Source organism: Petaurus breviceps, unplaced genomic scaffold, assembly GCF_028583685.1.
Source record: "Petaurus breviceps papuanus isolate PSGF00001 unplaced genomic scaffold, PetGlider_PUasm1.0 90330, whole genome shotgun sequence".
NCBI lineage: Eukaryota > Metazoa > Chordata > Mammalia > Diprotodontia > Petauridae > Petaurus > Petaurus breviceps.
Genome location: NW_027187219.1, coordinates 226564 through 250591, shown reverse-complemented (window position 1 = coordinate 250591; position 24028 = coordinate 226564). Strand labels below are relative to the sequence as shown.

The window sequence follows — 24028 nt, the reverse complement described above, 5'->3', positions numbered from 1 at the left end:
CATTTAATTTTTAAAGTCTTTTTTAAGATCTTCTATGAATTTTGGGGGGGCAGGTGACCATTTGACGTTACTCTTTGGGGTTTCTTTACTTCAAAATCCTCCTCTGAAGATGATCCCCATCATTTCTATTCCCATAAGAACTTTGTATTGGTTGGCTTCTTTCTCCTTTCCCAATGCATTATATTTTGTGGTAATAGCTTAATCTGTGTAATCACCTCTAATGCTGGGGATGGGAAATGGTGCTTCTTGCCTTCTCAGTTCTCCCCTATAGCCTGAAACCAGAGCCAAACCTCCAGCCTTCTGTAAGTGCCCATAGCCCAGGTCTTTCTGCCCCAGTGCTTCTGCACTCACCAGGCTGGTTCCTTTTGCGCACACCGCTCTCCCAGCACAGCTGGCTCTGGCATTCCTGGTCAGCTGAGGTTCCCTTGGATCTTAACTGTGCCTTCAGCGGAATTTTTTATGTGGTTACTATGGGTCCCATAGGTAAGTACAGCTTTAAAATTTATTTCAATACTCATTGAAGGAAAAGAAGAAAAGTCTTTTTGTAGCAATTTTTTTTTTACTGGGATCTCTTTGTAACACAAAGCAAGCATTTAATAAAATTCTTGCTTATTGACTGACTACCCAAAGTCATCACCATCAGCAACAACATTAGCAAATAGCAATACTGGTCTTTCATCTTCACAGAAGCTCTGGGAAGTAAGTAGCAGAGGAATTCTGGCCCCTATTTCATAGGTAAGGAAATTGAGACATAGAACTTTGCAGAGATTAAGATCATACAGCCCATATTCAAATGCTCCCAAGATAAGAAATACTTAAGCCTCAGTTACCTAAGTACCTCTGTTATTTCAGCAATGTGAGTGCATTAAAATGAGTCAGCAGGCTTACAGTACTGGAACATAGGAGCTGTGCCTCGAGCTCAAGAAAACAGACAGGTCATTGAGTTTTGAATCATCTAGTGAAAGATTGAAAAAGACAGGAAATGGAAGTAAAAGGTCTCTCTTTCAAGAGGAATCTGGAATCACTGAATTTGATGGTTCAATGATTGCCCTCATGAGGAACCACATAGATTCTCCGAGACCCTCAGCCCCCATCCTCAATATTCATACGAGGGATATGTTTTGCCATAATTCATCCCAGGTAGTTAATTCTTCTAGTGATTTTTCTCTCCTGTAGGTCAATGACACCCCTCCCAAATGGCATCTTTGGAGAACAGGACACAGGTGAATGAATTCATCCTTTTGGGATTAACAGATACTCCAGAGCTTCAGAAGCCACTCTTTATGCTGTTCACCCTCATCTACTTCATCACCGTAGTGGAGAACCTGGGTATGGTGGCCCTGATCTCCTGGGATCCCCACCTCCACACTCCTATGTATTTTTTCCTCAGTAATCTCTATCTGGTGGATTTTGGTTACTCTTCAGCCATTACACCCAAGGTGATAGCCGGGTGTCTCACAGGAAATAATACCATCTCTTACAATGGATGTGTTGCACAGATGCTTTTCTTCTTGGCCTTTGCCTCCACTGAAAATTGTCTCCTAGCAAGCATGGCCTATGATCGCCATGCAGCTGTGTGCAGGCCTCTTTACTATACCACCACCATGACAACAAGCGTGTGTGCTGGTCTGATCATTGCTTCCTATAGCTGGGGTTTTCTGCATTCTGCCATTCACACAGGAGACACCTTTAGCCTGCTCTTCTGTAATTCTAATGTGATCCATCATTTCTTCTGTGACATTCCCCCTCTCTTGGATCTCTCTTGCTCTGATAGCCACACCATAGAATGGGTGCTCTTTATCATCGGGGGATTCAATGCCTTTTTTGCCATCCTGGTTATCTTGACCTCCTACTCGCTTATTTTCCTCGCTATCCTGAGGATCCATTCTTTGGAGGGCCGGCAGAAAGCCTTTTCCACATGTGCCTCCCACCTCACAGCTGTATCCATATTCTATGGGTCAACAATCTTCATGTACTTACAACCCAGCTCCAATCATTCCATGGATACAGACAAGATGGCGTCAGTGTTCTACACCATGGTCATTCCCATGCTGAATCCTCTGATCTATAGTTTGAGAAACAAAGAAGTCAAGAGTGCTTTCAAGAAAGCTACTTGGGGACAAAGAATTTCATAGGCTTATATTTTTAGGTGGGGAAAAAACTCTATGAATCTTCTTTCTTAATGCTTTGTCCTCAACTCCAGTGTTTCCTTTTGCCTTCAGGATTATATAGAAACTCAATTGCTTGGGCTGGTATTTAAAGGTCATCACAACCAGGCTCCAGATTAGCTCTAAGAATTTATTTTACATTATTATTCTTCTTGCTTCACACTATGGTTCAAGAAACTGGTCTACTTAATGCTCCTCACTTACAACCTTCCATCTCCTCATACACTCCTCCATTTTTTTTTTTTGCTTTTTGGTGGGCAATTGGGGTTAAGTGACTTGCCCGAGGTCACATGGCTAGTTTTTGTATTAAGTGTCTGAGGCCGGATTTGAACTCAAGTCCTCCTGACTCCAGGGCCAGTGCTCTATTCACTGTACCACCTAGCTGCCCCCACTCCTCCATTTCTGAACAGGCTGGCCCTCTACCTGAAAATATTTTCTAGACATCTGCCTCTTAGTATCTCTAACTTCTTTCAAACCACAGATGAAGCATCACTTCCCCCAAAGTGAAGCCCTTTTCTGATTCACCCACATACTAAGGTCTCCTCCTATTGAAACTACTTTATATTTGGTATCTAATTATATGCATACATATTGTTTCTACCAATAGAATGTAACCTTCATGAAGGCAAGAATTGTTATTTTTTTAATCTTTGTGACCTTAGCACCTGGTACATAGAAGGTATTTAATAACTTACCAATTAATTGATTGATTAAATGATTGTTGACTGATGTGGTCATCTATTCTTTTTATTAAGGCTTTCAGTGATGGGGGCCATTACCTCCCCAAGCAGTCCATTCCACTTAGGGACAGTCCTAATTGTTAGGAAATTGTTCTTCACATTCAGCTTGAGTCTCTCTCTCTGGAATATCTGTTAATTTTGCATTCTGAAACTCAGCAGAACCAGTCTAATCATTCTTTTATGGACTTAAGGTTTCTCTAGGCTATATGTTAGCACTTACTGTTGTGGCCCTCACTGCCTAGAAGGCCAGACATATCACATTCTAACCTTCCCCAGGCGTTCTCCAGGATAATTAAGGGGGCTTGGGGGATACCTAGGCTCTCTGCAAATAGGTATATCCCTCACTGATGGTCTTCCCTCTGGGATATGGTGGGAGAGTCCCCTATGTTCTATTTCCATTAACCACTAACGTATTAGCTTTTACAAAAGAATATTTACTTCAAAATATGTGCTCACAACATATTAACGACCTCCTCTAAAACACGGGAAGCACAATTCCCACAGCTATCGCCAGCTCATACTCTGGCGGTGAAAGGGTATCAGGTTCACAGCTTAGTTTAGTTCTTATAGCACAGAGTCCCAAGTTTCAAGTTCCCTACTTTGGCTCTAGTGCCAGACACACTGGTTTCTCCAGGCTTCCCCGCTGGGAGAACAGACTATACTATCCCACCTGGAAACTGGCCTCCAAGGTCACTATAGCTTGAACTACCAGGTCAGATGGGAATCAGATAGCCAATCCAAGATGGGTAGCCCTTACATGGTAGAGGAACTTAGGGAAGCAGGGTTCCTGGCAAATCTCAGCATGCTCAGGCATGTCTCTTTACACATGCATGATTTATTCCTTCCACTAATTAGTATATGGCATGATGTGCAACCCTACTTTGTTCTTGACAACCTCCTTTTGATGTGATTCAGATTATTATGCCTATTTTTAATATAATATCACAATTTGAACAGCCAGTCTCCAATTGAGGAGCATTCTCTCAATTTCCAATTCTTTGTCACCACGAAAAGGACTGTTATAGATGTTTTGCACATGGAGGTCCTTTTCCTTTTTCTTTTATTTCTTTGGGATATCAACCTAGCAGTGGCATTGCTGGGTTGAAGGTTATGCACAGTTCTATAACCCTTTGGACTTATTCCTAATTGTTCTCCAGAATGGCTGGACTAGTTCCATACTCTACCCTAATTTTTCCCTTCATTCCCTCCAGCATTTGTCATTTCTAATAGGTGTGAGGTGGTGCCTCAGAATGACTTTAATTTGCATTTTTCTAACTGATAGTAATTTAGAGCATTTTATATGAATATAGATAGCTTTAATTACTTCTGAAAAGTGTCCGTGCATATCCTTTAACCATTTATCAATTTGGGAATGCTTTTTTTAATGAATTTGACTCAGTTCTATACTCAGTACATATTTGAGAAATGAGGCCTTCCTTTATCAAAGAAACTTGCTGTAATTTTTTTATATTACTTCATTGTCTATGGTAACCCTAACCCTTTTAGCATAATGTAGTTTCTCTGTTTCTCTCTTTTAATTAGGTATATTTTTGCTTTTGCTTTGCCTGAGATCGTGATTGCAAGAGTGGCCTTTTTTTACTGGAAGTGGGGAGGCACTATCCTATGCTCCAAGGGTTTTATGCTGCTGTTTTCAGAATTTGTTCTGGTAGTTTGCAAGTTTTGGGTGTTTCCAATATGATGTGATCATGGGAGAGGCACAAGAACTCTCTTTGCCTTGGAACCGTGACCAGTTTCCTTGTTCCCCTGCTGCTGTAAGTGCTAATTCTCTTCTCGACCCTGAAACAGTGACCAGACCCCTTGCTCCCTTGTGATCAATCCCAAGTAGTTCTCTCTACCCTGGAACTGAAACCGAGAACTGCATATGGGCAAGAGAGCTGACGATCAGTGCCAGCTGTACCCAGTGCCAGCCCTTGTCATCTCCTTCGAACCAGTTGACTAACCCACTTGCCCCTTACTCTTTCTAAGTTAATACCTCCAGGATCTGTGGCTGCTACTACTGCTTTTGCTTTCATGGCCACCTCCAAGACCCATCAGTGGTGCTCTCGCTACACTCTGTGCCACCCAGAAATTACAGACCTCTCCTGCAGACCTTGTAAGTTTTCTTAGTCTGGGAAAAATGTCTCATTCTGACATTCTGTTGGTTCTGCTGCTGCTGCCAAAAAAAAATTGGTGCAAGGTATTCTTTTAGGATTTCCAATTTAGTGTTTAATTGGGAATTTTTAGTTTGTTCTTTTTAATTGTATACCAGATTCATTGGTCTGCTCTTTATTTTATTGAGATTACTTCTCTGATTACTGTTTTTGCACTGGTCTTCTGGTTTTGATATGTTGTCTCATTATTGTCCTTTTTAATGAAACTGATTGTTTATATGATTTGTTCTTTAAGATTAGATTGTTTAATTTGTTTTTAATCTATTTCTGTGGTCCCTTATTAAATACAAAAATTATGTCCTATTATATAAGCAGTTTTTGTAAAGGTATGGTGAAGCACTGAGGAAAAGATGTATTTCTTTGATTACAATTTCATTTTCTCCAGATATCCATCACATTATCTAACTCACCTAAAATTCTATTCACTTCCTTGACTTTTGTCTTCTTTATTTCTTGGTTAGATTTACCTAGTTGTGAGAGAGGGAGATAAATGCCCCCTAACTATTATAGTGCTACTGTGTTTCCCCGATAATAAGACCTATCCCGAAAATAAGCCCTCCCCTTACTGTGTAAGATTCCTCTAAAATAAGCCCTCCCCCAAAAATAAGCCCTATTGAGATTGCTACTATAGTGAAGGTGATTCCCTGCGCTACATGCTACATTATGGTACCCTCTGTATGCACCGTCCCCCCCCCCCCCGTGAAACGCACGCCACGCTCCAAGCTGCATCCAATCAGAGCTGCAGCAGTGAGCGCGTCATCCTGTTCTTCCCCAGTGATTTGCTTGCTGATGCCATTGAAAGCAGTGCCGCGGAGGAGAGCTGAGGCAGGACAACACAAGCCCTCCCCTGAAAATAAGCCCTCTGGTGTTTTTCTTTCCAAAAAAAAATAATAAGACAGTGTCTTATTATCGGGGAAACACAGGTACTATTTATATCTACCTGCAATTATAAGACAATTTCTCCTTTTTACCTTTTCCTATGCAATTTTGTTTTATAGAATCACCCCCATCATACTCAATTCAGCCCCAGACTTTTTTTTTTGGTTTCTGGAGGGCAATTGGGCTAAGTGACTTGCACAAGGTCACACAGCTAGCTTTTGTGTTAAGTGTCTGAGACTCCAGGGCCTGTTCTCTATTCATTGCACCACCTAGTCGCCCCAACCCAGCCTTTTTTTTTTTAACTACCCTAGTAATGATGAAGGTTTTAAAAATACTGATAACATTTTCATTCATAAAAAGTAAACAGTTTGACTGTAATGAGTCCCTTATAACTAATCTTTTTTTTTTTTTTAAGCAATCGGGGTTAAGTAACTTGCTCAAGGTTACACGGCCAGTTATTTCTGGGTGTGGTGCTGAGTGTCTGAGCCCGGGATTCGATCTCCAGGTCGTCCCAACACTGGAGCCAGTGCTCTTACTCGCTGAGCCACCTGGCTGCCCCCCTTATAACTAATCTTTAATGTTTCCCTTTCACTATGTCTGGATCTTTTATATTGAATTTATATCAAATTGAGTTCTGGAGTTTTTTGTCACAAATACCTGAAAGTCTTTCAGTTCTTTACATGTCCTTTTTTTTTCATTCAGGATTATACTCAACTTTTCTGGGTAAGTTATACTTGGTCTCAACCCCAGCTCTTTTGCTGTTTGAAAAACAATGTTCCAAGACCTAGAGTATTTTAGTGTAGAAGCTGCTAAATCTTGTGAAACCCTGATTATATCTTGGCAGTATTTTAAGGTTTTTTTTTACTTGTTACTTGCAATGGTTTCTCCTTAATCGGAGAGTTTTGAAATTGGCTATGACATTTCTTTAAGTTTTCTCCCTGGCATCTCTTTCATTGGTGAATAATATGCTTGTTTTTTTCCCATTTCTGTTTTACCTTCTTATTCTAAAATTTCAGGGCACTTTTACTAAATAATTTCTAGTAATACTGTATCCTGATTCTTTTTGTATCTTAATTTTCAGGCAGTCTAGCAATTCTTATATTGTTTCTTGTTGATCTGTTCTTTGGATCAGTTGTTTTTCCAATTAGATGTTTCAGATTCTTTTCCGTTTTTCCTAGTTTAATTATTTCTTGTTGTCTTATAATGGCATTTGATTCCTCTAGCCCAATTCTAGTTTTCAAGGAGTTCATATTTTCTTTCTTAAGATTTTGGATCTCTTTTTCCAATTAGTTGACTTTCTTTTCATAATTTTCTTGGATTGCTTTGTTTTAATGCTGATTTTTCCTCCATCTCTTATATTTGATTTTTTTAAATTCCTTTTTAAGTTCTGACAAGAACTCTTTTTGGACTTTTGACCAATTCCCATCACTCTTTGGGATGAGTGACTTTTTTGTATCCTCACTATCTTCCTTTAATATGAACCCTACACATAGTAACTATCTATGATCAGGTTCCTTTTTCATTAGCTTATTCGTTTTTATTTTTGTTTTGTTTTATTTTTAGCAGCTTATTATTGTAACCAGGTTTTAATCCCAAGTTGTGGGTAATGGTGCCCCAGGCCTTGGCTCCTCCTCAGGCAGCCACAGTTAGGACCTTCAGCTACTCTGTTCAGAAAATGCTCTGACTCCCTGCTGTGCCACATTCACCAGATGTGTGCTCAGGCTTCCTAGCCCCACAACTACAGCTTGGGATCATATCTGATCAGCACTGCTAGGCCTAGACTCTGGAAACAGCATGGGGAAATAGGAGATGGCAGAAAGGGGGTGCCAGGGTTCCTTCAATCTTTCCCTTCTCAGTCATCTGGTTCCCCTGGTGTTCATTGAATGAAATTTCTTTCTTTTTTTTTTTTTTTTGCTTTTTTGTAGGGCAATTGGGGTTAAGTGACTTGACCAAGGTCACATGGCTAGTAAGTGTTAAGTGTCTGAGATCTGATTTTAACTCAGGTCCTCCTGACTCCAGGGACAGTGCTCTATTCATTGCACTACCTAGCTGCCCCTGAATAAAATTTCTTAAGGGAAAAGTTCTCCCATGGTGTTCACTGAATGAGAGTTCATGAAGTGAAAGTTTGTGAGGTAAAAGTTCTTGAAGCCCAAACGATTTCCTGACAGAACTGCCCCTAGGGCCTACTGTTTTGTTGATACAGCAGAGTTGGCCTGGATGTGTTTATACTTCACCCAGGTCAAACCTCAGCCCCTGGACTTCTTTCTTGAGGTCCTCTCAAGTTCATTCCATATTCATTTTTGGGTGATCTTTTTGTTTGTGGAAGAAATTTGGAGCGTCTGGCATTTTCTGACCTACTCCTTCATCTTCCAAGAATCCAGAATCATTTATTTGTATTTGAGTGAGAGGAGATGCAGATTCGAATACGAACTTTGATCCTTCACATGTGTGATCCTAGACAAGGCTCTTCCCTTCTCTAGGCCCTGATTTCTTTAACTGTAAAATAAAGATCACAATGCTTGCATTGCCCAATTTTTGTGAAAAACCAAAGGAGGCAATACACATAAATGAATTGCAAATCTCCAAGTGCTAGATAAAGTGAACTAGTTATTAATGTCCTTTGATTCCTCCAATCCATTTGGAATATTATTATGAGTATCCAAGACCTATGCACCTACGATCCTCAAAAAACCTGTTCCAAGAGCTAGACATTCAAGGGTCATAATGCTCTTTATATCATAGCTGATGAGCCCCTACCAATGCATTTATTGCTTTACTCAATCATACAGCACACATTTTAAAGTGAGGCATTTAAAAAAAGAACATGATAAAAATAGCAGAATCTTCCTTTCATACCCTGAAACTCCCTCTCCCACAAATGCAAAGATTCTTATGAGACAATTGGATCTGTGGAGCAACATACATGTGGTTAGGGTCCATTGTGGAGTTGGTATAAATTCAGGAAACACATACAACCAAGAAAATGCATTTTCTCATATCTGACACCACATAATGGTCAATGTTTTCTGTCTATGTTATCCCACTGTTTTTTGCTACACCTCTTCCCCTCTAAGTATTATGTTGCTCCTTGGTATCATTATGAACAAATGTTTTGATGTTACAGACCCCCAGAAAGGATGTTGGGGTCTAGTAAGGGTTCTCATACCATGCTTCAAGAGCCACCAAAATAGATGTTGGTGCTGGAGCAGAGTTTTGAAGGAAATGAAAACACAGTTAATAAGTATATGTTAAATACATTGTCTAGAATTCTAGGGATACATAGAAAAGAAATGTCTAAAATATCATTATCTCTTCAACTCAAATGAAATAATGAGGTAGCTCAGTGCTTCAGTGACTAGAATCCTGGGCATGGAGTTGGACCCAAGACCAATTCCATCCTCTGATACTATGTGATTCTTGACCTTTCTGTAGCATGCTACTTGACTGCTGCCTGCCTCAGTTTCCTTACATGTTTTAAAGTGTAAATTATAATAGCATCAACCTCCCAGAATGATTATGCGGATAAAGTGAGAGATTTGTAAGGACTTTACAAAACTTTAAAAACTGTATAAATATTATTCAAAAATATTATATAAAAGCAACTACATAAGAAACTGTTATTATATGAACCATTTTGTAAACCTTAAATTACTCTATAAATTACAGCTATTATTGGTGGTGGTGTTAACAACCTTGACATTATTCATGCATTTTGAGTTTGTAGCTCACTAAATCCTTAGATTTTTTTTTCAGACAAATCCGTGCCTCCTGTGTCTTATATATTAAAAGAATGAATATTAATTTTCAGATTGGTTCAGTTTTAAAATTTTATCTTAATAGATTTTCTTTCTATTCCAGACTTTCTTTCTTACTGGCATTTTTTGAGATTCTGAACATTTTATTTGAGGATCTCAACATTTTAATTCTCCTTTATCGTTTTGTATTATCCAAAAAATTGATAAGCAAATTTAATAATATCTGCTTTAATTCAGGTCATTAATTATTCAATCCAATTAAGCTCAAAAAGCATTTATAAAACAACTACTATGAGTAAGACACTAATGGACAATTCCTGCTTTCAAAGAACTAAAAAATATATTAACAAACACAGACATACAGACAAGTCACTATCATATTCCACAAGATGAAATTGAGACATTGTCCAATCCTGAATTCTAGAAATTTAACCATTCCCAAATGAGCTAAGTAATCCATTCCATCACTAAATCCATAAAGTTAGAACATTATGAAATAACTATACCATTATATGTGTATTGACTTCACCCTTCCCATAACAGCAAAGACCCATCTTTTCAATTCAAATATTCTACTAGCACTGCCATATGGCCACCAGACCTGGAATACTACTGTCTCCAAAGAGCTTAAGATAAGCATCAAACAGAGGTCAATGGGACATAGAACCAACAAAGAAATGTAAAGAACAAGAGTAAAGGATGCCATTACAGGATAGTATGAGAGAAAAATAAGATGGTCTCATCATTTGGCGAGAGTGAGGGATGATAAATGAAGGGTTAAAAAACCACACTAGTATTCTTGAGATGTCAGGAGAAATTGAAGAATTCCTCTAGGACATTTGAGTGAAGCTTTTGTGTTAAAAAAATTTGGGAAAGCCTAAATGAGAGTTGTCTAGAACAACTAGGCATAGCTAGGTTGGTATAAGCATTGTTGAATGGAACTCTTGAATTGACAAGATCACAGAGTATTGTCTAGGGGCTCAGGCTCTCTCTCTCTCTCTCTCTCTCTCTCTCTCTCTCTCTCTCTCTCATCATATAGATTTTACAAACAAAGTAGGGCAGAAGTTTTGTCTCATTTTACAAATGAGAAAGCTAAGAATCAGAGAATCTAGGTGACTGACCTAAGGTTACCCAGCTAGTAAGAGACAGAGTTAGGACATCAACCCAGATCTTTGAACTGTAAGTTCAGTATATTTTTTCACATCCACTTGGAGATCTGAATTTCATCACACCCCTTCAAAGTACCACATGTAAGAATCATTCTGTCCATTTTATGAATGAATAAGAAGAGAAGTTCAGTGATTTGTCCAAGGTCACACCAAAAAGCGGCCATAGAGCAGTTTAATGTCTTATTTTGTGCATTAATTCCCTGCAGACAGGCCTAAGTAATTGAGAAAACATTAATTGGATAGGACAAGCCATTTTTTAAATGGCAAAATTACTTAAATTGATTTCACTATTCAATACCATACCAATTAAATCACCAAAGGATTACTTTATGGAGCTGGAGAAGAAGGGATGACAAAATTCATTTGAAAGAAAACATTTCAAAAATGTCAAGATAAATAAGGAAAAGAAATTGTAACTAAGGGGGCCCAGTAGTATCAAATATAAAACTATACTAAAAAGTACTTATTAAAAATAATGTGGTACTGGTTAAGCAATAGAGAGGGCAGCTAGGTGGCACATGGTGGATAGAGTGGTAGGCCTGAAGTCAGGAAGAGTGTAGAGCCAAGCACAGAAGTAGTTCACACCTTGTTTAGGCTATTGAATTAACACCTTGTTTCAGTTCAAGTTTCTGTTGAGCTTCTGTTGTATCAAGTCTGTTAAGAAACAGAACATGTGAACCCCACCCACAACTTGTGAACCCTAGAACTCATGAACTACTGCAATAGGAAGGGGGGCTAATGGCCATATATAAGGAGAGGCCCAGGCTAGAGACAGCAGAACTCAGAAGAGGACTCTTGTGGTGGCAGAGTCAAGAAGGAGAAAACTTGTGGCATCCCGGCCCTCTGTTTGTCTGCTCTGTCTGTTGATGCTTGTTTGTGATACTTTGTACAGAAGCCCTGGGACCTTACTGAAAGCCCTGAAAGAGGATTTTCTGGTTGTGTGTTTACAGAAGTCCTGGAGGAGGCTTTTGGAGGTCCTGGGACTTTACTGATGATTTGTGCTGACCTCTTGGACCTTGTTTGTGGGTCTGCGTTTATTTCTATGTTCATGATGTGTGCTGACCTCTTGGACATTGTTTGTGGGTCTGTGTTGATTTCTATGTTGATGATTTGTGTTGAGTTCTCAGACCTTGTTGGTAGGTCTGAGTTGCTTTCACAAGCAGATCGTGAATTGATGATGGTGCCAGCAATGTGAATGAATATTATTGTGGCTTTGTCAAGCTTTGTCTTCCCAGAAACAGGAACTGTGAAGGACTTGAGATGGACTGAACACTGTGAACTTCAGTATGGAATGGGAACTGGACAAAGAACTGGACAAGGACCTGGACAAAGAACTGAGAGCTGCCTGCCTTTGAACCGAGGTGACAATTGGAGCTGGGACCATGGAAAAGGAACAATGGAAGCAGAGAGCCAGCCTTGAGTCAAGCTGAAAAAAGACTTTACTTGAAAACTGTGTACTAGCTGGGAAAATTATAATTTACTGTGACCTAGGGCTGGAGAACTTTGACTTTTGCACTTTGTGATTGAATTAAAAATTTTGTGATTGACTAAATGAATGTGCTTTGTTTAAAACTATGTGACCACTTTGGTGAAAACTATGTGGCCCTTTTAGTGATAAGTTGTTGAGTTGTGATATGGTGAATGCTGTATTTTGATTTTCTGTGATAAGTTGTAACATTGTGAATGCTGTATTTTGATTTTCTATAAATGTTTTGCTCTGATTTGTCATTGAATAAATAGAGAGCTCACCATTCTATGTAATCAGAACCTTGAAAGCTGTTCACAGCAGCAGTCCTCTGGAAAGCTGCTCGTGTGTGGCTTTACAAAGAGCTATCTTCCTAAGTTCAATTATGGCCTCAGACTCTTAGTAGCTGTGTGACCCTGGGCTAGTCACTTAACCATGTTTGCCTCAGTTTTTTAATTTGTAAAATGAACTGGAGAAGAAACTAGTTATACTGTTCTAGTATCTTTGCCAAGAAGACCCCAAATGGGGTCATGAAGAGTTGGACATGACTGAAAATGGAATGACTACAACCTGAGGTATACAGTCACTGGTTTCAGCAGTGATTTAAATGGTTTGTTGAGAATACTACAAAACTATTCAGCTCATCTCTCCAAGATCATGTCATTATCACTAATCAATGTTGATTAGTACTAGTACTATTAGTATTAATACATCAGTATTGACTGTATCATGTTCCAACTTTAACCCAATTCCACCAATAGAGCTAATTGCCTTGCTCTGGATCCCAGAGTATATTGACAGAAATGAGATTAGAACTCAAAACTTCTGACAAATAAGCCAGACCTCTTCCCATCAGATCACAAGATTCCTGAGAATATTATCTTGGCATAAACAGGTGTCTCATCATTTTCCACTGCTGATATTTTCTAGAACATGGCATGTACAAGTCCCTGAGAGGGAACTAGAAGGCATGAAAAAATAATTCCAACTTGTTCCAAGACACCACCAATGATCACCATGTAGCAAAGCTGAAATCTAACTTCCAATTTTCCTTGTCTTTGCTGTCTTCAACTTAATTTTTTTTTACTCTTCATAATCTCTAGTCAGATCAAGCAGGGAAAAGGGAGAACACTGAGAAAAGTCCTATATACAAAAGCATAATCCCCTTAGAAAGATCTCACAAAGTTCAATAACAACCTATCTGAAGTAGACATGACTAGACCGTTAATAGAGACACCAGGGAATAATCGTGGAGGTTTTAATGATGCTTAGGAGACATTGAGACATTGTATACTGGTGTAGGAAGCTTCTGTGATACCCTCCACTAAAAACCCAAACATGCCACCTCCCCAAGGCCCTCACAGAATGTAGGGAACCAAAGTCTTTTCAAATATCTAGTTGGAAAAGGTCTACTCAAAGAGCAGACAGAGAATTACCCACCAGTCAGGACTCATCTTTTCTAAGAGATCATAGCAAACTGAAAGGTCATGAATCCCCATTGCATTTAACTGAAAGAGAAAAAGAAAGACAGAGTGTGTGACTTTCCAGGTGGCCTGTTCCAGGAGGGTGTTGGTGCAAAGGCAATCTGTGGATTCAAGGTTTTCCCCAGATAACTGATGGAGACTGTGGTAAACGGATTCCATTTCTCTTGTTTCTTTCCACTTATTTGTATGGTTTTGTATCCTAGAATTTAGACCTAGAAAGATTAATAAAGAAAATCTAATAGTTTGCCCTCATTTTACAAAAAGAATAAGCTGAGGCCAAGAGACAAATAACTGGACCAAAGTCTCACAAGCCAGGGGATCATAACTCTATATAGCTCTAGAGATGAAACAGACTAGAGTTCATCTAGACCACATCTCCTATTTGACAGATATAGGAACTATAGTCAGAGATTTAAGTGACTTGCTCAAGGTCACAAAGTCAACTTAACAATGCTGAGCCCCAGAGCTCCTGATCTGATTTTTCTGCTAGCCTGTACTCAAGTTGCTTCATGTGTGTTAACCTGATCTCATCATGTGCACAAACATCAAGAGTTTATCAGGTGACTGAAGCAGAGGAAACATCTCTGAACTGGGAGTCAGCAGCTGAGGGTTCTCATCCTGGCCCTGAAGCTAGCTTCCCATGTGAGCCTGGACAAGTAACCTGCACTATCAGGACCTTGGCCTTCTCAAGAAAAGAGGGCTAGGGGATTTAGTGGTTTCTAATGTCCTTTATACCTCTAAACAGTATACCTACAGTCTATTTCTAAGCTCTCTTCCAATTCTTATGTTTTTTATTTTAAGATTATTTTCAACTCCAATATTAACTCTAACTAGCTAAGTTTATGTGATGTCGAACAAGTCATTCACCTTTTAGATGTCATACCCAACTAGAAAGTAACCCCTTGCATTCTGGTGCCTTGTCTTTAAGGTTGTCTTGTATTTATTTTGGGTGTATCTTGGCAGTCAGGAGCCCTGAATTTGAGGAGCTGTGTGATCTCAAAAAAAATAACTACATATTCCAGGCAGACAGTCAGTCAACAAGCATTTATTAAGCACCTACTATTTACCAAGCATATTACTAAGCACCATAGACAAAAAAAAGAAAAATATTTCTACATTCAAGGAATACATACTGTAAGGAGGGTGAAGAAGAGTGTTCAGACAACTTTGTACAAATAGAATATATGCAAGATAAATTGAAGATTATCTCAGAGAAAAGACACTAATATTAAATAGAAAAATCTGCATGGAGAATATGAAAATTGTTAGAAAAGACTTGAAGGAAGCCAGGAAGGCCAAGGTGAGTTGGGAGAAAATTCTCATTCTAGGGGCCAGCCAGTGAGAAGGCATGGAGTCAAGATATGGAGGGCCTTGTGCAAGAAGCAATAAAGACCCATAGTCACTATATCAGAGAGAAAACAGAAGGCACGGAAGATATTAAGGGGTAAGAATACTGGAGAGTAGAAAAGGACCAGGTTATAATGGGCTTTAAAAGCCAAATGGAGAATTTGGTCCAGGATGCAATGTGGAGCACTAGAATTCATTGAATAGGAGAGTAATATGGTCAGACCAGGTCTTTAGGAAGAACACTCCTTAAAATAGCGATTGGAAAATGAACTGAAGTGAGACTTGAGTCTGGGAGGCCAACAGCAGGATTCTGAAATGATCAGTTATGAGGCGATGATGGCCTGCCCCTGAATGGCGGTACCATCAGAGAAGAGAATGGACTGCAAAAGAGAGATGTGGCAAAGATGGACTAACAGGATGTAACAATGGTTTGGATATGTGGAGGTGGGTGGGAAGGGAGGAGTCTATGAGGACAACCACATGACAAGCCTTCCAATGACTGGGATGATTTGATTCAATTGTATAAACATTTACTAAGCTCCTTCTGTGTACCAGGCACCTTGATAAGCACTGGAGATTAAAAACGAGGCAAAAGACCACCCTCATTCCCATCTAGTAGAGGAGACAACATAAAAACAAATAAATACAAAACAAACTCTATCCAGGATAAATTGGAAATAATTAACAGAGGGAAGGTACTGGCCTTAAGAGGGATCAGGGAAGGCTTCCTGTAGGAGGTGGAATTTTAACTGAGACTTAAAGGAAGCCAAGGCTGCCAGTGGTCAGGGCAGAGGAAGGAGACTATCCCAGGTACTGGGGAAAGCCAAAGAGAATGCCAAAAGATGGACTGTCTTATTCATGGAACATCTAGGAGGCTACTGTTACGTAATCAAAGAGTATATGTAGGGAGATAAGGTGTAAGAAGACTGGAAAGGTCTTTGAATGCCAAATAGAACCATTTTTATTTGCTTCTGGAGGCAATAGGGAGCCATGAGAGTTTATTGAGTGTGGTGGGATGACATCATCAGACCTTCATTTTGGGAAAATCACTTTAGTGGCAGAATGGCAAATGGACTAAAGTGGGGTAAGAATTGAGGTAGCAGACCTACCCAAAGGCTGTTAATCAAAACATCAGGTGATGAGAGCTTGCACTACAGTAGCGGCAGTGTCAGAAGAAAGGAGAAGGTGGGAGCAATGGGGCAAAAGGTGAAATCAGCAGACCTTGATAACAGCTTGGATATGAGAGGTGGTAGATAATGAGATATCCAAGATGATTCATGGGTTTTGAGACTGGGAGAATCGTGTCAGCCTCTCTAGTAACAGGAAAGAGGGGAAGACAGGAAGGTTGGGGTTTGGGGGGGAGGGGGGGTAATGAGAGAGAAGATCTTTGCACATGTTGAGTTTAAGATACTGTTCATAAAAGACCCCATTCTTCTCCTCTATAAAGTAAGGGGATAGATTATTTTAGAGGCTTTCCTCATATGATATTCTATTCTTCTATGTGTGTATTAGGATGTCTCTAATAGAAAATTAATTCATTACTTCATAAGATCTCAGAATCTCCCATATCAAAGGGCTCTTAGAGGTCATTTTTACCAAACCATATTTGAACAGAAATGTACTCTACCACAAGATACCTGAAAAAGTAAGGTCAAAGCCATTATCTGAATTATCAAAGCCATTATTCTGTTAGCAGAAGTCCATTTCACTTTGGAATGAATCTTTTAGGCACATTCTCCTTTCACCAAGCTTAACTCTACCTCAAATCGTAGCTCCAGGTTCTATCTCTGGGACCAATTAAAACAAATCAAATGCATCTTCTATGTGTATCAATAGTATCTTTCCAGTATTTACAGATTCCCATTCTTATTTAAGTATTTTCTTCTCCTTCTTTGGATCTATGCAGGAACCAAATACTTACTATTCCAGTCTGTTAGCACTGTTTCAGTTTCTTCTTAGTATTAAATAATATATTAGTATATAATATATTCTTCTTAGTATTAAATAATATAAATAATATAAAAATGCATCCAAGTTCTATAGAAGAAGCAATGGGCATGAGTCAAGATCATAGTAACTAAAACTAGAGGACATAGTAGGTATTATCTAATATTGGAGTTATTAACCTAAAATAAATGAATGTGTTTCTTTAAAAAAATTTGTTAACTATTTTGATTGACTTCCTTATAATATTATGTACTAGAAAACATTATTCTAAGAATGGGCAAATAGGCTTCACCAGACTACCAAAGAGGTCCATTTCTCTCTGTCTCTCACAGAGAGAGAGAGACAGAGACAGAGACAGAGAGAGACTGAGAGACAGAGACAGAGACAGAGGCAAAGAGAAGGACACTTGATATAATGGAATCCCTTCACTTTACTGAAGAGAAATCTCAGTTCCAGGGACGAAAACCAGTGTGTTCTTCATCACAGAGCTGGTAAGTGACATAGCAACTATGAAAACCAAACTTATAACTCTAGGCTTTTAGCATGTCTAAAATAAGACTTAGGATAAACATGCTAACTGTCTTCAAATATTTAAAAGGCTAAACTGTGAAATAGGTATTAGACTTATTTGGCATGATGCCAGATAGAAAAAAATAGGTGGAAGTCACTGAAAATTTGATTTCAGGTCTCTATAAGAAAAAAAATGTCCTCAAATTTTGGGATATGCCCAAGTTGAGTGAAATGCCTTGAGAGGTGGTGACTATCCATCATTAGATATCCTCAAGCAAAGACTTTCACAAATTGAAGGGAATGTTGGACTAGATATGAGTTGCACTGGGCATCTTCTGAGGTCCCTTTAGACTGATTCTATGATATTTTCAATTTGATAGTCACTTTCAGTGCTTTGAGACAGAGTATGAACCCTAGGTACATTAGTTCAACAATTAGCAATTGCTATACACTAACTATTCTCTTTCTGCCCCTTCCCTCTGTTTTCATTCCTTTTTTCACTCTACCTCTTTTTCTTCCTCCTCTTGTCTGTCTTTACAGTCTTCTTTCCTCTATTATTCCTTCTCACTGCTACCATTGCAGGTCTGAATTTACACACCATCTGCAAAAGCTACAGTTATACGCTCATGTGAGCTATTATTGACATTTTTGTTTATTTTATTACTATGCTAGAGAAGAACATTTACCAGGTAAGAGCTCCCTCTAGCTTCATTATTAGAAAATAGTGTTGTCACATCAAAGAGAACTGGGAAAATAAAAGAAATTACCTACTGTGAAACGACCAAAGTCTGGGGGATAGGTATTACTCATCTCTTTTTTTTAAGTTGATTGTTATACTGTTCTCTATTAAACCAGTCATATATCTCACTGAGTGGGCTATATAATCTTGGGGCCATGATCAAATCTACATGACATCATCTGCAAGAAAGAACATCTGGAGGACCTCATTATCTATGTAGAATTTCTATTTGACTTTGATATTCTATGCCAATATTAGACCTTGGACTTAGTCCATCCAGAGGTGCCTGTGTGTGCATATATGTGTATGTGTATGTGACCTTAGATAGCTACTAAAGATATCCAATGAATTGGACTGGATACATTATTGAATGGGGGAAAGAACAGACATGATAAGTTGCCTTTAGACACATATATGGTTTCTTCAGTCATCCCAAGGTATTGCTTATAACAAAAACCTATCATTTCTAATACTGACATCTTGTCATTCTGTTTCTATATGTCTGGGAATCATGGAGTCCCAGAATTGAAAAAAATGTAAAATAAAAGCAAACCATAGGATTAGAGACTTGAATTTGTATATATTTTGTTGGGAAAATGGAGAAATTACTTTGTCTAAGGGATAGATTATGGGAAAAGGAGTCACCTGGTCACATAACAAGAACAAAAAAACAACAGACAAAGATGGTCCAAGTGCTACATTGGTTCCTATGAAAAGCATCAAAGTTCAGAGGATGATCTCTTTTATATATGAAGATCCTCTACAAATGATTCAGAGGAGGTCATGGACAAAAGTCAGACATGGCAAGAAGGCCCAAGTGCATAGGAACATATGCTTTTGCAAGGATTATCCAGGTAGATAAAATCATGGATACTTTCAAGTACTGATGTATAAAAGCAGTACAATTCTACTCCCATTAACGAGTGCTGAGATGTTGTAAAAAGAGGAACCCTTGGGCACTATGAGATTGTAAAAATTATCCTAGGAACCAAGATACCATATCTCCTGAATTGTATTATAATTACTTTATGTTATTATAATTACTACTGTGAAAAGTTATTGCTAACAATAGCTTAGAATTGTATATTGTTGGGCAAGTACAGAGCTCATTATTGCTATTATTTCATTTGATTCATAATAATCCCACAAGCTACACAAATTATTGTCCTCATTTTACAAATTAGGAAATGAAAGCTAAAGCAGAGTGGTCAATGTCAATGATCCCTCAAAGTAGAGCGGAAATGGGAACCCATGTACTTCAAGTCTATATCTATTGCCCTTTTAATGACAACAGAATGATAGAAATACAACAAGTAAAGATTGCTCAAAGAAATAACAAAAAAACTTCATTAAAGGAAAAAAAGTGCAGCCTAAAAAGAAAATAAAAAGAGTGTTAGAATTCAACTGGCATCTCAAAATATTAAATAGCAAGTTATCTTTACCCAGTGGATAGAATCTTTGGCTTGAAGTCAGGAAGACCTGGATTTCCAAAATTGTCCCTCATTTTTACTAACTCTGAGACCTTGTATAAGCTACTGCTAATGCCTAAGGCAACTCCCTAGGACTCATCTGCTAAGGTGGATATTTCAGACAACCTTATGATTTCCTACAGCAGGAATGACGACAACTGAACAAAGAATAGCTCCCTTGTGTACAATATTTGGTATAACAAAAGAAGGCAGAGACAAAATGTATTATGTACTTTAAAAGGGGAAGAACCCAAAGTGGTTTTGCTGGTTAAGTTTCTCACCTGGATGTGATAGAATGAGAAAGAAATAGAGTGAGAGCAAATCACGAGAGAACTAGAAGGAAGAGATTTTAGCTGTGACTATGATAGCAAAACATCTAGATTCTGGAACAGTTAGTCATGTCAGTAATTAGTCATTTTGTCATTGTGGGCCTTCTTGCCCCTGGGGAAGATTGCATCTTTTCAGAGCCTTAGTAGATAGGCTTCAAGAACTCTTCCACTGAAAAATCTATCACCAGGCATTTAACTAATAATGTGCCTCTCCCCAATCAGATTAGACTGGTCCTCAGAGGAGCATACTGTCCATTACTGGTCTTTGTGACTGCTATACCTGTGAAAACTCAGTGAAAATTGTACATCAGGAAGAAGACTTGAAAGACATTAGTGGAGTCTTGTTCTACCAAATATAGAAGTATTCTGGTAGAAACATTAGGAAAAAGGTGAGAAATTTGTGCATTCCATCATATAAACACTTTAATTGATATAAAAATGTCTGAATTTTTTTTTGAAAGCCCAGGGGAAGAAAAGGTCATTTTCTCGGTCAGATTTCAAGGCTGCCTTGATGATCAGTTAAAGTGACTAATAAAGATAGGCACCTGCCTCTCTCTTAAAGATCTCTATGAAATGTTATTTCACAATCTCTACTAATAATTCTTTCTTGTCCCTCCCATTCGGAATTTCCCAAACCAGTTACAAACATAATCACCAATAAAATCATTGACAAAGTCAAAATGCCTAGAATCTCAGACCTGAACAGGATCTTATAATACCAAATACAGTATGTTAGAGTTGGAAGGGACTTTGAAACGAAAGCATTAGAGTCATAAGAGACTTTAGGAATTTAACATAAAAGGTCAGTACATACATGGAAAATTATTAATGGAAATTACCTTGGAGTCCATCTATTGTCTTTCCTCTACATACAGATGAGAACACTGAGGCACAAGCATGATAAATAACTTGTTCAAGGTGATATGTCACGGTCCTTGGACCTCTAAATTTTTTGATCTTAGAAAAAAAGTAGCATTCCTAGTATTAAGTAGATAATCCATTAACTGGACTTGACTTTGGCAGGTGACATGTCTTCTCCCAACATTCTCCTTCTCAACCAGTCTGGCCCCACTGAGTTTGTGTTCCGGGTGTTCACCACTTCCCCCAGGATCCAGGCCCTCCTCTTCTGCTTCTTCCTCCTCCTCTATTTGATGATCTTGTGTGGCAACACTACCATCATCTGCATTGTGTATACTCACAGCTCCTTGCGCACCCCCATGTACTTCTTCCTGTCTAACCTGTCCTTACTGGAGATCTGCTACACCACTACTGTGGTACCATTGATGCTTTCCAACCTCTTTGGGGCCCAGAAGCCCATCTCATTGGCTGGCTGTTCCGTTCAGATGTTTCTTTTTCTTACTCTTGGTGGTTCTGATTGTTTTCTATTGGCTACCATGGCATATGACCGCTATGTGGCCATCTGCCATCCTTTACACTACACCCTGATCATGACCCAGAAGCGATGTACCCAGCTGGTGGCTGGTTCCATGTTCTTAGCTCTTATCCTCGACCTTCAGCTCACAGTACTTATCTGCACTCTGCCATTCTGTGGGCATATCCTGGAAATCAACCACTTCCTGTGAGATGCCCCACCTGTCCTACGCCTAGCCTGTGGGGATATCAAAATGCACCAAGCCATTCTATTTATGGTGGGTACCCTTGTGCTCACTGTCCCCTTCCTGCTCATCTCCATCTCCTACATCTTCATCGCCAAAGCCATTCTACGAATTCAGTCTGCTGAGGGACGTCGGCGTGCTTTTTCAACCTGCTCTTCACATCTCTCTGTGGTGGTACTACAATATGGATGTTCTAGTCTGGTCTACATGCGTCCAAGGTCCAGCACCTCTGAGGATGAGGACCGGCATCTCGCTTTGATTTACACCTTTGTCATTCCTCTGCTCAACCCCCTCATTTACACCCTACGGAACAAGGATGTCAAAGATGCACTGAAAAAATCCATGAGCTGCAAAAGAACTTCTGAAATCTAATAAAGGGGTGGGGCAGAAACTTTATGTAGGTTGTTAAGATAATGGCGCCTTTGCAAAATGATTCTAAAATGTAGTTTCTCACTCACACTTTATACCCTGCAATTTTGTGCAATTTGTATGCATCGTTTGGAAATGTTCAGTTCATATTTACATTTTTTGTTGTGAACGTTGCCCAAGAGAATATGTGATAATAAAAATGGCTTAGTCATGCTCCTTTTGTAGAACTATGTTTCCTTCTCCTCTATCTCCCAGTCATGTGCTTGTCCTTTCAATCATCACAGATTGACAATACAAGATCGTAGACTTGGAGTAGCAATGGACCTTAGAGGTCTTTGTCAAGCCCCGTCATTTTAGGTGCTAAGTACTTGGTTAACTTGATTAGCATCATCTAAGTGGCAATACTAGAACTTGAAGCCAAGTGCTCTGAATCAAACCATCCCTCTGTCTCTCAAGGAAAGAAAAGACTGTTAACAAGCATTCATTAAGCGCCCAGTCTATGCCAACCTCAGCAAATATTACCTCATTTATATTGGAAGCACACTTTCATACATATTGCTCAGGAAAGCAGATGTGGCTCATAGAGAAATGAAAATTAAAGCTATCTAGAGGTTCCAAGTCAGAGTCATCAGATTGGCAAAATTGACCCAAAAAATGACATATGCTAGAAGGGCTGTGGGAAATCAGGTGTGTTAATGCCCTATTGTCAAAGCTGTGGACTTGCCCAGTCATTTTAAAAAGCAATTTAGAATTATGCCCCCCAAAGCTATCAAATCGTACATGCCTTCTGACTCGGTGATATTGCTACTAGGTCTATATCAGAGGAATCAAAGAAAGAGGGAAAGATCCTATATGTATAAAATATTTATAGCAGTTCTTTTCATGATGATAAAGAAAGGAAATGTGAGAATATATCTGTCAATTTGGGGAATGGCTGAGCCAGCCATTTCATACAAATACGATGAAATGCTTTTGCTCTGTAAGAAGTGATAAAGGGAATGGTTTCAAAGAAACCTGGGAAGACTTGTATGAAGTGACACAATGTGAAGTGAGCAGAACTATGAGAAAAAAATATACAATAACAACATTGTCAAGACATCTTTAAGATATTGAGAAATTCTGGTCAGCACACAATTTCAGAAGACTCATGAAAAAATATATTTCTCACTTTCTGAAAAAGGCATGATAGACTCATTGCATATTGAGGTATTTTTTAAAATATACCTAATGAGGAGTTTGTTTTGCCTGACTATATGTGTTTGTAACACGAGTTTTGTTTTCTTGCTTTCTCTGTTAGGGAGAGGAGTCAGTGGAGAAGGGAGGTCAGTGGGGGAGGGAATGTGGATGTGAAAACAAAACAAAATTGAATTTGAAATAATAAAATATAATAATAAAGATAGATATGAATGAAAGGTTTGCCACTTTTAGAGCTGCCTCTTGAGAAGGGAATTACAACAGTCTTTCTACATAAGAAACCAAAAGTGGAAAAAGTCCATCATGTACATTTCATTTTTATTATGGACATTAAAGTATGATAAGGTAATTTGATTTTATCTTTCCTTTCCCATTATTGGTTTAAAAATATCCACCTGCCTCCAAGGAAAGCACAATACAAGAAGGGTAACTATCTTTTTACTGCACTTTTATCTCACATCTGTAGTTTGGCAATCTACTATAACCCTAAGACAATAATGGAAAATGAGAGAGAATTACAGAGGCACCCAGGCACTAGAAGGGGTGGAGGGGTACCTCGGTGCCAATGTACATGTTATGGAAAAACTATTCCAACTTCCTTCTCCAGAGGCAACTTTAAAAGTGGAAAACATTCTATTCACACACTTTATTTTCTCATTGCTGTGGGAAGTGTCATT

General features: G+C 38.8%; 1 protein-coding gene and 1 pseudogene across 1 annotated transcript; both read left to right on the top strand.

Annotated features, from left to right (window-relative positions):
• The first annotated feature begins 1196 nt into the window (after positions 1-1196).
• On the top strand, positions 1197-8565 carry LOC138177018 (olfactory receptor 5B12-like). Its single transcript, XM_069108000.1, has 2 exons — positions 1197-2112; positions 8549-8565. Exons 1-2 carry the CDS (start codon positions 1197-1199, stop codon positions 8563-8565), a joined length of 933 nt encoding a protein of 310 aa, XP_068964101.1.
• A 12453-nt stretch (positions 8566-21018) lies between these two features.
• Positions 21019-22160, top strand: LOC138177091 (olfactory receptor 10Q1-like; annotated as a pseudogene).
• The last annotated feature ends 1868 nt before the right edge of the window (positions 22161-24028 follow it).

Bases quoted from the DNA above. Each gene is read 5' to 3' on its own strand.
- LOC138177018 (XM_069108000.1), top strand. From the start codon at position 1,197: ATGGCATCTTTGGAGAACAGGACACAGGTGAATGAATTCATCCTTTTG.